At 42.3% G+C, this 13547-nt stretch overlaps 2 protein-coding genes across 10 annotated transcripts in view; one reads left to right on the forward strand and one right to left on the reverse strand.

The window, feature by feature from the left end:
- Positions 1 to 3431, reverse strand: part of LOC138735890 (putative uncharacterized protein DDB_G0291608) — a 58216-nt gene extending 54785 nt beyond the window's left edge. For all 4 annotated transcript variants that reach the window (XM_069884492.1, XM_069884491.1, XM_069884489.1 and 1 more), the window contains exon 1: positions 3327 to 3431. The gene's annotated coding sequence lies outside the window, so the exon portion shown is untranslated. The remainder of the gene's footprint in view (positions 1 to 3326) is intronic.
- LOC138735888 (DENN domain-containing protein 3-like) overlaps positions 1 to 13547 on the forward strand; it is a 92155-nt gene that overhangs the window by 6780 nt on the left and 71828 nt on the right. For 4 of the 6 annotated variants that reach the window (XM_069884482.1, XM_069884485.1, XM_069884486.1 and 1 more), the window contains exon 1: positions 11721 to 11792. The exons of 1 other annotated variant lie outside the window; for it this stretch is intronic. In XM_069884482.1, coding sequence (XP_069740583.1) covers positions 11723 to 11792 — 70 coding nt within the window. In that variant the 5' untranslated portion in view covers positions 11721 to 11722. Of the gene's footprint in view, positions 1 to 11720; positions 11793 to 12318; positions 12580 to 13547 lie in introns of those variants that run through there. One more of the 6 variants, XM_069884484.1, reaches the window with a different exon arrangement.

Below are 13547 nucleotides of genomic sequence, written 5' to 3' on the forward strand. Positions count from 1 at the left end.
GTGTGTGTGTGTGTGTTGGGGGGGTGGGGCAGGGAAGGAACCTGGGAGAATTGATGGGAATGTGGAGATAATGAAGGATCTATGTGTGGTTGGTTGATGCTGTTCTCCCCCACTCTCCCTCCTACTCCCCTCCAACCTTCCCCTGCTTCTTTCCGCCCTTCCTCAATCCTCCTAATCTCCTTCCCAACCCCTCCCTCCCTCACATCCCCTCCCACCCCACCTCTCACTCCCATGCACACCTCCCTCCTCTTACCTCTCCCTCTCCACACTCCTCCCCTCATTCCCATTGTCCCACCCTCCCTCTCCCACTAACTCTACATGTCTCTTCTCCCCTTCCCCTCCTCACCCACTCCCTCCTCTCTCCTCCCACCCCCTTCCCACCTAACCCCTCTTCCTTCCCTCCCCCTCCCTCTCCCCTCTCCCCATCCCCTCCCTCCTCTCCTCCCCTCACCCCCTCTTTCTCCCTCAACCCCTCTTCCCTCCCCTCCCCTCCTCCTCCTCCCTCCCCTTCTCCCTCCACTTCCCCTTCCCCTTCTCCCTCCCCTTCCCCTTCTCCCTCCCCTTCCCCTTCTCCCTCCCCTTCCCCTTCTCCCTCCCCTTCCCCTTCTCCCTCCCCTTCCCCTTCTCCCTCCCCTTCCCCTTCTCCCTCCCCTTCCCCTTCTCCCTCCCCTTCCCCTTCTCCCTCCCCTTCCCCTTCTCCCTCCCCTTCCCCTTCTCCCTCCCCTTCTCCCTCCCCTTCCCCTTCTCCCTCCCCTTCCCCTTCTCCCTCCCCTTCCCCTTCTCCCTCCCCTTCCCCTTCTCCCTCCCCTTCCCCTTCTCCCTCCCCTTCCCCTTCTCCCTCCCCTTCCCCTTCTCCCTCCCCTTCCCCTTCTCCCTCCCCTTCCCCTTCTCCCTCCCCTTCCCCTTCTCCCTCCCCTTCCCCTTCTCCCTCCCCTTCCCCTTCTCCCTCCCCTTCCCCTTCTCCCTCCCCTTCCCCTTCTCCCTCCCCTTCCCCTTCTCCCTCCCCTTCCCCTTCTCCCTCCCCTTCCCCTTCTCCCCCCCTTCCCCTTCTCCCCCCTTCCCCTTCTCCCTCCCCTTCCCCTTCTCCCTCCCCTTCCCCTTCTCCCTCCCCTTCCCCTTCTCCCTCCCCTTCCCCTTCTCCCTCCCCTTCCCCTTCTCCCTCCCCTTCCCCTTCTCCCTCCCCTTCCCCTTCTCCCTCCCCTTCCCCTTCTCCCTCCCCTTCCCCTTCTCCCTCCCCTTCCCCTTCTCCCTCCCCTTCCCCTTCTCCCTCCCCTTCCCCTTCTCCCTCCCCTTCCCCTTCTCCCTCCCCTCCCTCTTCTCCCTCCCCTCCCTCTTCCCCTCCCTCTTCCCCTTCCCTCCCCATCCTCTTCTCCTTCTTCTTCCTCTTCTCCTTCTTCTCCCTCTCCCATTTCCCTCTCTCCCCTAGCTTGCACTGTAAAATGTAAAGCCTTGTGCTGGCCAGCAGCTTGTGTTTCACAGTGCCCGCCTCTCGGGTAACAACTGAGCTGGAACATTGGGATCAGTGTCAGTTCCGTATGCCATGGGCTTCCTTGGATGTGAAATGTGGGGGAAGGCTCCAGGGGTCCAGGGAAGAGGCTGGTGGAACAGCTGAACAATCACACAGGAAGGATGCAAAGACAGGAATGGAACGGTACGGGTCAGTGAGGCAGCAGGGAGACAGGCGACCGAGGAATTTGAAGGCAAGTACAACAAGGGTGGAGTGGGGGCCTAGGGCAGTGTGGGTCAGGAAACATTGTGGGTTGGGGGCAATGTGAGTCAGGGGAGGCAGTTCGGGACGGGGAAGTGACACAGGGACATTGAGGGTCGGGGGCAGTGTGATTTGGGGCAGTGGGTCAGGGGGCAGTGTGGGTCAGAGGCACAGAGGGTCTGGGGACAGTGAGGGTCAATTCCCTGAGCTTTAGCATAGCTATGAATAAGCATAAAAGGAGACAAAATGGGAAAGTGTTTAATTGGGGAAGGGCTAATTACATTGGGATGAGGCAGGAACTAGTGAGAGTAAATTGGGAACAGGTGTTCAAGGGTGAAAGCACAGAACTAATGTGGAGGAAGTTCAGGGACCATTTGTGTTGGGTTCTGGATAGGTTTATTCCAATTGGACAGGGGAACGATGGTCAGAAAAGGGATCAGTGGTTGACCAAACATGTGAGGCAGCTAGTGAAAAGGAAGAAGGAAGCGGGAAACAGGAAGGGGTCATGAGAAGTATATGGTAGCAGGAGGGAGGTTAAGAAAGTACTTAGGAGAGCTCGAAGGGTAGGATGACGAGAATGAAGGTGGAGCTGCTAAAGGATATAGGAGGCAACATGTGTCTGGAGATGGAGGAGGTTGGAGAGGTCCTAAATGAATACTTTGCTTCAGAATTCACAAGACAAAAGGACCTTGATCAGGGTGAGGTCAGAATAGATCAGGCCTGCCTGCTGGACAATCTGGAGATTAAGGAAGAGAAAGTGTTGGATCTTCTTAGAAATATCAAGTCCCCAGGTCAAACGCGATGTACCCAAAGTTGCTGTGGAAATTGATGGAAGAGATATCTGGGGCAATAGCTATGATCTTTGAGTCCTCTTTGACCGCCAAATTGGTGCTAGAGGATTGGAGAATGCCAAATGTGGTCCCTTTGTTTAAAAAAGATAATCCTGGGATTTATAGACCAGTGAGACTTACATCAGTAGTGTGCAAACTATTGGTACTCAGGCGTTGGGAGCTCTGGTGTAAGCTGAGGGGAGGATTCAGAGTCGGGTGTTAGGAGCTCCTGGCACCCAACTCTGAAGGCCAAACCCTCCCATCAGCAGTCGGCCTACAGTTGCATACTGTAGGTCTCAACACCAATTCTGAACCCTCCCCTCAGCTTACCTGAATTGTGGGGCATAATTTGCTCTCCTCAACAGCACCCCTCTGAGGTCTGCTCCCTAGCTGTCTGCCAAGTTGGCCTAATGGTAGTGCCGGTCCTGAATCTATGAGCATTTGGAGAAGTACAGTCTACTCAGGGATAGTCAGCATGATATTGTGGAGGGAATGTCATGCCTCAGGAGGAAACAAAAGAAGATGATGGTAAATGTGGTCTGTTACAAGATCAAAACAGCAACCACAAAGAAGGCATATCACACAGGGGTAAAGATGAACAATTACTTTAGCAACAAAAATTCACCTTCAAACTTTAATTCAAAAATCCCCCCTTTTTATAACAATGCCCACTGGTTACTATGAAAATCTCTATAACAGTGTAAAACTAATAAATTCCCCAGCCTAAATATAAATATACGTATTCAAAGTTTGAGCTACACTTCCAACCAGCCCACAGAAAAACTTACACAAAACAAAATTCAGTTTGTTTGGTAAACTGAAGCCAAAAGATCTTTGAGAGAGAGAGAACATAAAATTCGAAGTTGTCTTGTGTTGCTTGGTCTGGATCCTTCTGGCTACTTTCGGAATGTTCATCCTTTTTGAAATCCCAACATTCTAAACTCTCCTCCAGACCATGACTCATGCTCTGGGCCTTCTTCCACTCCACAGCACCACCTAGTGGTGGTTTATCATCCAAGTCCAGAAATTTTTAGATCATTTTCTGCACGTGTCAGTCCGTCTCCCACTCTCTCAGCAGTCCACCTTCACCTTGGCTCTTAAAGGCAAACTGTCACTTTTTAACATAAAACCACACAACACATAGGCCAATACACAACGCAGAACTCTGTAACAGATCTACAAGGCATTTGACAAGATCCCTCATGAGAGACTTGCTCAGAATGCCATGAGGCACGGGATCCATGGAACCTTGGTTGTGTGGACTAAACATTAGCTTGTATGAAGAAAGCAGAGAGTAGTAGTGGAAGGAAAGTCAGTGACTAGTGGAGTGTCGCAAGGATCTGACCCGGATCCCTGCTCTTTGTGATTTTTATAAACGACCTGGATGAAGAGGCAGAAGGATGCAGATGATACAAAGGTTGGAGGAGTTGTGGATGATGCTGAAGGTTGTTGCAGGTGAGGAGTCATGTGATGGAGTAGTGGCCGGTAGGAGAATACCAGCCATCTCCAGAAAAGAAGAAATAAAGTGAAGAAAATACAAAGTTCAAGAAACACAAAACATATCAAATAAAAGATAAACTTGTAGAGAAAAGAAAGAAAATGGCACCCAAGAAGGAAAAAGTAAAAACAACGGGGAAAAAAAGAAGAAAAGACACCAGAAGGAAAAGGAGAAGGCCTTACCTGCATGAAGAAACAGGGAGCCGTCATGGAGAAGAGAGCCCGTTCTCCAAGGATGATGACGACCCCGCAGAGTCGCGATCCCCGACCGCTGGACTGCAAAAATGGCTCTTTGAGCCAAACAAAGTGCGCAACTGTACATGCGCTCACTAAGGAAATGGAAAACACTGACGGGAGGGGGGCCCAGCTGAGGACTGGGCAAACACAGCGCGACCAGCTGAGGGATGCCCGACACCAGGGCTCTCAGCTGGAAGAAGAGGAAAGTGACAGGATAGGAAAGAAGAACAGCAACAGGAGGCCCAACAGATGAGTAGCCCAGAAGAAGAGGACCAACAGTAAGCAGCCAAGCAAGAAGAAGCCCAGCAAAGTGAGGCAAGCAACTCATCAGGAAAGTCAGAAGAGACACAGATACAAGAAAGAGAAGAAGAAGACTCAAACACAGGTACAGACACAGAAGAAGAGGAAGTAGAAGAACAAGATCTGCACAGAGAAATAGAAGGTAAAACAGATGGACAGAATATAGATTTAAAAAAATTTCAAGAACAAATGAGAGCATTAAAAGAATGATTGACATTAGAATTTAGTGAAATGAAAAGTACAGAAGAAAAAGTGAGTAGAATAGAGCTGGTCATGACAGAAATAGGGAAAAGATTATAAAATATGGAAGAACAAGAAACGGCTGTAGAAATGGAAGTGAATGACTTAAGAAGAAAATTGGAAGAAAATGACAAAAAAGTTTGAGTCACAAGTGTTGTTAGCTCAGAAAATTGATATGATGGAAAATTATATTAGGCGAAACAACATAAAGATAGTGGGCCTAAAGAAGGATGAAGAAAGAACAGATATGAAGGAATTTATAAAAGAATGGATCCCAAAGGTCCTGGGAATGACAGAAATACAAGAAGAAATGGAAATAGAAAGAGCACATAGAGCACTAGCTCCGAAACCACAGACACAGCAAAAGCCAAGATCCATTTTAGTAACATTTTTGAGATATACGACAGCGGGCAAGGAATAAAATTAGAGAAGACAAAAAACCATTGGAATACAAGGATCAAAAAATATTTTTTTACCCAGACAAGTTTTGAACTCTTAAAGAGGAAGGAAAATTGATCCTATGGAAAAAAGGTTATAAATTTATGTTAAGATATCCAGCTGTGCTTAAAATATTTATCCCTGGGGAGCAAAACAGACTGTTCTCTGATCTGGAGGAAGCATGAGAATCTGCAGGACAGAAGGAGAGATGAAGAGCTGTAACAAGAACAAAGAATGACGATAAAATACATATAAAGATGTGAATATAATGTATATGTAAGAACCAAAGAAGAGAAAGAAAAGGGAAGAAAGGAAGTAAGGGGGAAAAAAAGAGGGTGAGCTTTGTTATATGTGAAGAAAAAAAGTCTTTTCTGGAGGGGGTTGGATGGGAGAGAATAACTGTCACTGCTAAATCAGTTGACACTTGCGAGCAGGTTCGCAATCCAAATGGAAAGGGGAGTTGTGGTTGCCCAGCAAGAGATAAGGGGCAACTCAGAGAGGGGGGCATTTGGGGTTAAGGGAATATTAGATGTGGGAGTTGTTGAAGTATTTTATGTTTTAAATGTGTTGTCATACATTGAGTTCAAAAAGGGAAAACTGAGAGATGAAAATGGGGAAAAGGGGGTGGTGAGGAAGCGGAAATGAGGTGTAAACAGGATATGAGATGGCCATGTTGAACTATATGACTATAAATATTAATGGACTACATAACCAAATTAAACGAAAAAGGCTATTAAATTTCCTGAAAAAAGAAAAAGTAGACATAGTATTTGTGCAGGAAACGCATCTAACTGAAGTGGAACATAATAAATTAAAGAGAGACTGGGTAGGGCACATAGCGGCAGGATCATATAATTCAAAAGCCAGAGGTGATTAATTTAAAATATACGAATCAAAATAGAGGAAATAATAGATCCAGCAGGGAGGTATGTAATGATAAAGTGTCAGATATATTCAGAATTTTGAAATTTGATCAATATATATGCACCTAATGAAGAGGATCAAAAGTTTATGCAAGATATTTTTTTGAAGATTGTAGATACACAGGGGAATATATTGATAGGAGGGGATTTTAACCTTAATTTGATCCAATGTTTGATAAATTTGGACAAAAGACTAGCAAAAAGAATAAAGTGGCCAAATTTATGGTTAAATCAATGCAAGAAATGAAACTTATGAATATATGGAGGAGGCAGCACCCAAGGGAGAAGGAATACTCATATTATTTGAGTAGGCATAAAACATACTCCAGAATTGATATGTTTTTGTTGTCAGCCCATATTCAAGGGAGAGTTAGAAAAACTGAATATAAAGCTAGATTGCTATCTGATCATTCACCCTTGTTATTAGCAATAGAACTGGAGGACATCCCACCAAGAACATCTAGATGGAGGTTAAACTCCACGCTACTTAAAAGCCAGGAATTTAGAGAATTTATTGAATGCCAAATTAAAATGTACTTTGAAATAAATACAGAATCAGTGAAAGACAAATTTATATTATGGGATGCAATGAAAGCTTTCATTAGATGGCAGATAATAAGTTATGTAACTAAAATGAAAAATTACTACAATCAAGAAATAGAACAGTTGGAAAGGGAGATAGCAAATACAGAAAAAGAACTAGCAACAAGGGATGATATAACAAAAAGAAGAGAATTGGTGGACAAAAAAAAATAAAATACGACACATTACAAACGTATATGGTGGAGAAGAACATAATGAAAATAAAGCAAAAGTATTATGAGCTAGGAGAAAAAAACACACAAAATATTAGCCTGGCAACTTAAAACAGAACAAGCTAAAAGAACTGCATTGGCATCAAGGAAAAAGGACAAACAAATTACATATAATCCAATGGAGATTAATGAGAACTTTAAGGAATTTTATGAACAATTATACCAAACTGAGAACGAGGGGAAAGATGATAAAATAGAAGAGTTTTTAGCTAAAATTGAACTGTGGAAATTGCAAGAGGAGCAAAACAAACTGATAAAACCATTTAAAATAGAGGAAGTACAGGATATATTAAAAAAGCTGCCAAACATTAAAATGCCTGGAGAGGATGGATTCCCAATAGAATTCTATAAAACATTTAAAGAGTTATTAATTCCTCCTCTCCTGGAAATAATGAACCAGATAGAAGAAACACAAAACTTGCCAGATTCATGTAAGACAGCAATAATTACAGTATACCAAAGATGGGAAGAATCCACTAACATCAGCATCATATAGACCACACATGTCAAACTCAGGCCCACGGGCCAAATTTGGCCCGTGATATAATTATATTTGGCCCGCAAGATCATATCAAATATGTATTAGAGCTGGCCCGCTGGCCACCCTGCCAGTATAGCGCATGCACATCTAATATTACAAATCCCAGAATGCTTTGCAAATGAGTTGGCGCTGGCCCGTCAGCCCGCTAATCGCCCCCACCTCCTCTCTTTACTTTCATTACCATTTGCGACCTGTCGCCTAACTCACATGTAATAAACCCCTTACGAAAAATGGCCAAACGAAAGACAGAAAACAGGACCTTTCAAGACAGGTGGGAGGCAAACTCTGACCCCAGAGTTTGATGAACTTGCATCTAAGAGATGCCAGGTATCTGGTTTAGACCCAGGTGCATCAGAGTAAATCACAGTGAGGCAAGCTAAGCTTGGATTAATATTTTCTTTGGTTAACTTTGGACTGTTCATAGTTGAAAGATTGGATTTTCATTGAAGCAAGTTGTTATTTTTTTGACTTCTTGGCTTGTGGGAAAAAAAAACATTTAAAAGGAGCTTAAAGGCTATAGAGAAATATTATTTATTGAATATTTTATTTCTCATTTGTTAATGCTTCTTCTGGAAAGAGTTTAACCAAAACTATTATTAAACATTTGTTTTAATAAGAAAAAGTTTAACATTACATATGTTGAAAGAAGAGAAAACATGCAGATATTGTTGAAAATTTTCAATAAATATTTAGTTTGGCCCACGACTTAGTCCAAGTTTTTAATTTTGGCCCTCTGTGAATTTGAGTTTGACACCCCTGATATAGACCAATATCTCTACTTAATTCAGATTATAAGATAATAGCAAAATTATTAGCAAACAGATTGGCCGACTGTGTACCAAAAATAGTAAAACAAGATCAAACTGGATTTATTAACAAAAGACGAACAGCGGATAATGTCTGTAAATTTATTAATCTAATTCATGCAGCCAACAGTGGCTGCAGCTTTAGATGCAGAAAAAGCCTTTGACAGGGTAGAATGGAATTATTTATTCAAAATATTACAGAGGTTCAATCTACCAGAAAAATATATTAATTGGATTAAAGCATTATATAATGGACCATTGGCGAAGGTAACAGTAAATGGATATGTATCGAACTAATTTAAATCAAGTAGGTCAACTAGGCAGGGATGTCCACTATCTCCCTCAGTTCGCTTTAGCAATAGAACCATTGGCAGAACTGATAAGAACAGAAAATAAAATAAAAAGGATAAAAATAAAGGAGAAGGAGTATAAAATCAGTTTATTTCCAGATGACATCATAATATACTTAACAGAACCAGAAATATCAATAAAAGAACTACATAAGAAATTGAAGGAATATGGAGAAATATCGGGATACAAGATCAACACAAATAAAAGTGAAGTGATGCCAATGAGTAATGCGGATTATACAGAATTTAAAAAAGAATCACCATTTAAATGGCAAACACAAGCAATCCGATACTTAGGTATTAGATTAGATAATAATTTAAGACACTTGTACAAATTAAATTATCAGCCACTAATAAAGAAATTGCAGGAAGACTTAATTGGAAAGAATTACTGCTTACGTTGATAGGGAGGGTAAATGCATTAAAATGAACGTCTTCCCAAGGATACAATACTTATTTCAATCATTACCAATTCCCTTAACAGAGAAATTCTTTAATGAACTAGAGAATAATAAGGAAATTTTTATGGAAAGGGGGGAAACCGAGGATAGTGTTAGATAAATTAACAGAGAGGTACAACCAAGGTGGTTTGCAGTTACCAAACTTTAAAAATTATTATAGAGCAAAACAATTAAGGTATTTATCAGATTTTTATCAGACAAGGGAAAAACCAGATTGAACTAAGATAGAGCTAGATAAAATAGGGGAGAAGGTACCGGAACATATACTTTATAAGTGGGATGAAAAGCTGATACGATATAAAAGCTCACCAGTATTGCATCATTTACTCAATATATGGAAGAAGATTCACTTAGAAAGGAAAAAACAAATTACCTAATACCAAAATTATTATTGGTGCAAAATCAGCTAACCCCTTTTACAATAAATAACCTTTCCTTTAGAAAATGGGAGAGAAAATGAATTAAAAGAATAGAAAATTGTTTTTTGGGAAATAATTTATTAACATTTGAACAAATGAAGTACAAATATGGAATAATTCATGGTACAATGTTTGCATACCATCAACTGAAAGCCTACTTAAAGGATGAATTGGGAAACAGATTGTGATTACCGGAAGGAAGCAGCTTTGAATATGTGATTACAGACACAATGATAATAAAAAGATTTATAACAAACATGTACATTAAACTGCAAGAGAAAGAAAATGATGAAATAAGCTATAGACCCATACAAAAGTGGGAAAAAGATTTAAACATAAAGATAAAGAATGAAATATGGGAAAAGTTATGCTCTGGAACTATGAAGAATATAATAAACACAAGGTTACGCATGATACAGTATAATTGGTTACACAGGTTATATATCACACCCCAAAAGTTTTTTTGTTAAATGTTCACTGTAAAAAGGAAATGGGAACAACAATTTGGGCATGTGAGGAAGTTTTGGGAAGATCTAAATCAGGTATTAAATAAAATCACAAAAAATAACATACCAAAAAATCCAGAGATCTTTCTTCTAAGTAATATAAGAAGTAAAGAATTAGGCCTCAAACTGGATGAAGCGCAAAAAAAGATTTATTATGATAGCCTTAGCTGTAGCAAAAAAAATGTATAATGTCAACTTGGAAGTCAGAAGAGAACCTGAGAATACAGAAGTGGTACATGGAAATGAATAAATGTATTCCATTGGAAAAAATAACATATAATTAAAAAAATAAAGTCACATTATTTGAACAAATTTGGGAGCCGTACATGGAAAATAACAGAGAGGGCTTGCCTTGGACCTCCACCCCCTAAAATGATAAGAAGACAAAATGACTTGATCCAGTGTGTAAAAGTAGATGACACATTTTTCTTGTTTATTTTCATTGTGTGATGACATTGTTTAATGGATTTAGTGTATTGTATTGTTGAATGTTTAATGGGTTTGGACAGGGTGGGAAGGGGGGGAGGGAAGGTAGGGGGATAAATGGGGAGAAAATGCCACTGTGTATATTTAAGAGGGAAATGTTTGTATGTATTTTGATTGATATGGTTCACAGCGTGAAAAATTTTTAAAAATTTTTAAATTTTTTAAATTTCCAAAGCACAGAATTAAAATGGTGGCATCTGAATTTTTTTTTTAAGTTGTTGCAGGTTACAAAAGGATATAGACAGGATGCAGAGATGGGTGGAAAAGTAGCAGATGGAGTGCAATGCAGATAAGTGTGATGTATTTTGGAAGGACAAACCAGAAGGCTGAGTACAGGGTTAATAGTTGGTTACTTAAGAATGTGGATGAACAGAGGTACCTTGGGGACCAAATCCATGCATCCTTCAAGGTCACCATGTAGGTTCATAGGATGTTAAGAAGGCCTATGGGATGCTGGGATTCATTAATAGGGGGATTGAGTTCAAGAGTTGAGAGGTCATGATGCAACACCTACATATCTCTGGTCACCACATTGCAGGAAAGATGTGGAAGCTCTGGAGAGGGTGCAGAGGAGATTTACTAGGATGTTAACCTGGATTGGAAAATGTCTTATTAGGCAAATTTAGCAGAGCTGGGACTTATCTCTTTGTGCAAAGAAGATGAGAGGAGACTTAATAGCGGTCTACGAGATTATGAGAGGTATCAATAGGGTGGGCAGCAAGCACCTGTTTATGGAGACATCAGGGGTACATATTTTCACACAGAATTGTGAGTGCCTGGAATGCCTTTCCAGGGATGGTGGTGGAGGTTGAAACATTAGGGGCATTTAAGAGACCCTTTGACACGCACATGAATGGAAGAAGCATAGAGGGTTACAAGGTAGGAAAGATTTTGGTTTTTTTTGGGTAGGAATATATAGATTGGAACATCAAGGGCCAAATGGACTGTACTGTGCAGTAAAGTTCTCTGTTCTTTCTCTCTCTCTCTTTCACTCTTTCTCTCCCTTTCCAACTACCTCTCTCTCTCTCTCTCTCTCTCTCTCTCTCCCTCTCTCCCCCCGAGGTATCAGTGGAAGTCATTAGTGGGGGTTTCCAGGAGAGAGAACCTTGCTGAGCTAGCTCAATGTCTAGGGTGTTGGTGCTGGCACTGTTACCCAAGCAATGGAATGCTGCCAGATGGAACCCTCTGTTCAAACAGGGACAAGGCTCTGGTGCGGTTGCTGAGTGGCTGTGGAGGTGAGGAGAGGGGAACCTCTGACCCTTGTTAAAGGTGATTTGGTGGGCTGTGTGAGATGGTGTGGCTGAGGGAGGGGACTTCAGGTGAGCTGCCCCTTGTGTTTTCATGCTTTGGGACTCTCACCCAATCTCTGAGCCGCTGATATTAGCTCAGCAACTGGCAGAACAGGCTGAAAAAGGCCAAACAGCCTGCTGGTGCTGGGTGCTCCAGGATAGTTTCTGTACTGTATGTTTTAAATAAAAAGTAACCCCCCAAGCACAGTCCCAAGGCTGGCAGTTGAAACTGGTGGGGAAAGTTGAGGGAATTACAGGGAAAGCACTTGGGTCTCCTTGGCGGAATTTCCAGAAGCCCCAGTGAAAGGCAAGGAGGTACCATGGAATCGTTATCATACCTTTGCCAGTGGCAAGCTGGTTTTCTCGGTCAGTCTGTTGAGATGACTTAATCTGTGAGAAAGGGTTAATGAATAATTTTGTTGTGAGAGGCGCCTCAGGAAGTGTGGTCATGTGATAGAACATTGCGTAAGGCTGAAGTGGTTGAGTTAAGTCCACACGAAGTCTGGTGAGGTATGAAATGGCCCTGTGGACTGGGATAAAAACACACAGAAATGCTGGAGGAACTCAGCCAGTCTCGCAGCATCCATAGGAGGTAAAGATATATTACCGACATTTTGGGCCCGAACACTTCTTTGAGGAATCAGCAAAGAACAGGAAGTCATCAGAATGAAGACTGAAGACTGACTGAGGGAGGACCAACACAAGGTGTTAATTGGATATGATAAGAGGACAGGTGAGTATTGATCTTGGCTCTGTGAAAGGAGACAGAGGAAAAGGGAGAGGGAGAGACCACGCGCATGCTAGGGGAAAGGTGATGAGGGGAAGAGGAAGATGGAGGAATTTAATGGAAACCAGAGAAGTCGATGTTAGTGCCATCTGGTTGGAGGGTGCCCAGATGGATGATGAGGTGTTGTTCCTCCAATTTGCAGGTGGTCTCAGTCTGGCAGTGCATGAAGCCATGGATAGACATGTCAGCAAGTGAATGGAATGGGGAATTGAAATGAGTGGCCATTGGGAAATCCACGCTATTGTAACAGACAGAGCCAAGGTGTTCAACAGAGCCCTAGTCTGCGCCCAATATCTCCAATGTAAAGAAGACCACTACTCTTATATCAAATTAACACCTTTTATTGGTCTGGACTCCTCTCCCAGCCAGTCTTCGGTCTTTATTCTGATGCCTTCCTGTGTGCTTATACCTTGAGGAAGTGCTCAGGCCCAAAATGTAGGTTATATATCTTTACCTCTTATGAACGCTGTGAGACCAGCTGAGTTCCTGCAGTGTTTCTGTGAGCTTGTACTATAATCAGTGTCTGCAGACTTCTGTGTTTTACTCCTTATGGATTGGGAAGCCATGTCAGGAGGTATGAGGGAGATGAGGTGTCGTGAGTTTAAAGTAAAAACACAATACTGGAGAAACTCAGCAGTGTATTTTATATAGGAAAGATGAAGGTAGATAACCGACATTTCAGGCTGTACACTGTTTGACCTGCTGAATTTCTCAGCATTATGCTTTTACTTCAATCGCAACGTGTGCAGATCTTCATGGCTTTACTCCCCTGTATTTAAAAAAAATTGTAAAGTCTACAATTGATGGGCATGCCTTTGAGGAAACAAGAAAGGCCACACAACTTTAGCCAACGAGTGATGTCAAAGCCAGAGTCTGATGAAAGGAAAAGAATGTTGACCAAGAGAGACGTCAGC

The sequence above is a fragment of the Narcine bancroftii genome, chromosome 6 (genome assembly GCF_036971445.1).
Source record: "Narcine bancroftii isolate sNarBan1 chromosome 6, sNarBan1.hap1, whole genome shotgun sequence".
Taxonomy (NCBI): domain Eukaryota; kingdom Metazoa; phylum Chordata; class Chondrichthyes; order Torpediniformes; family Narcinidae; genus Narcine; species Narcine bancroftii.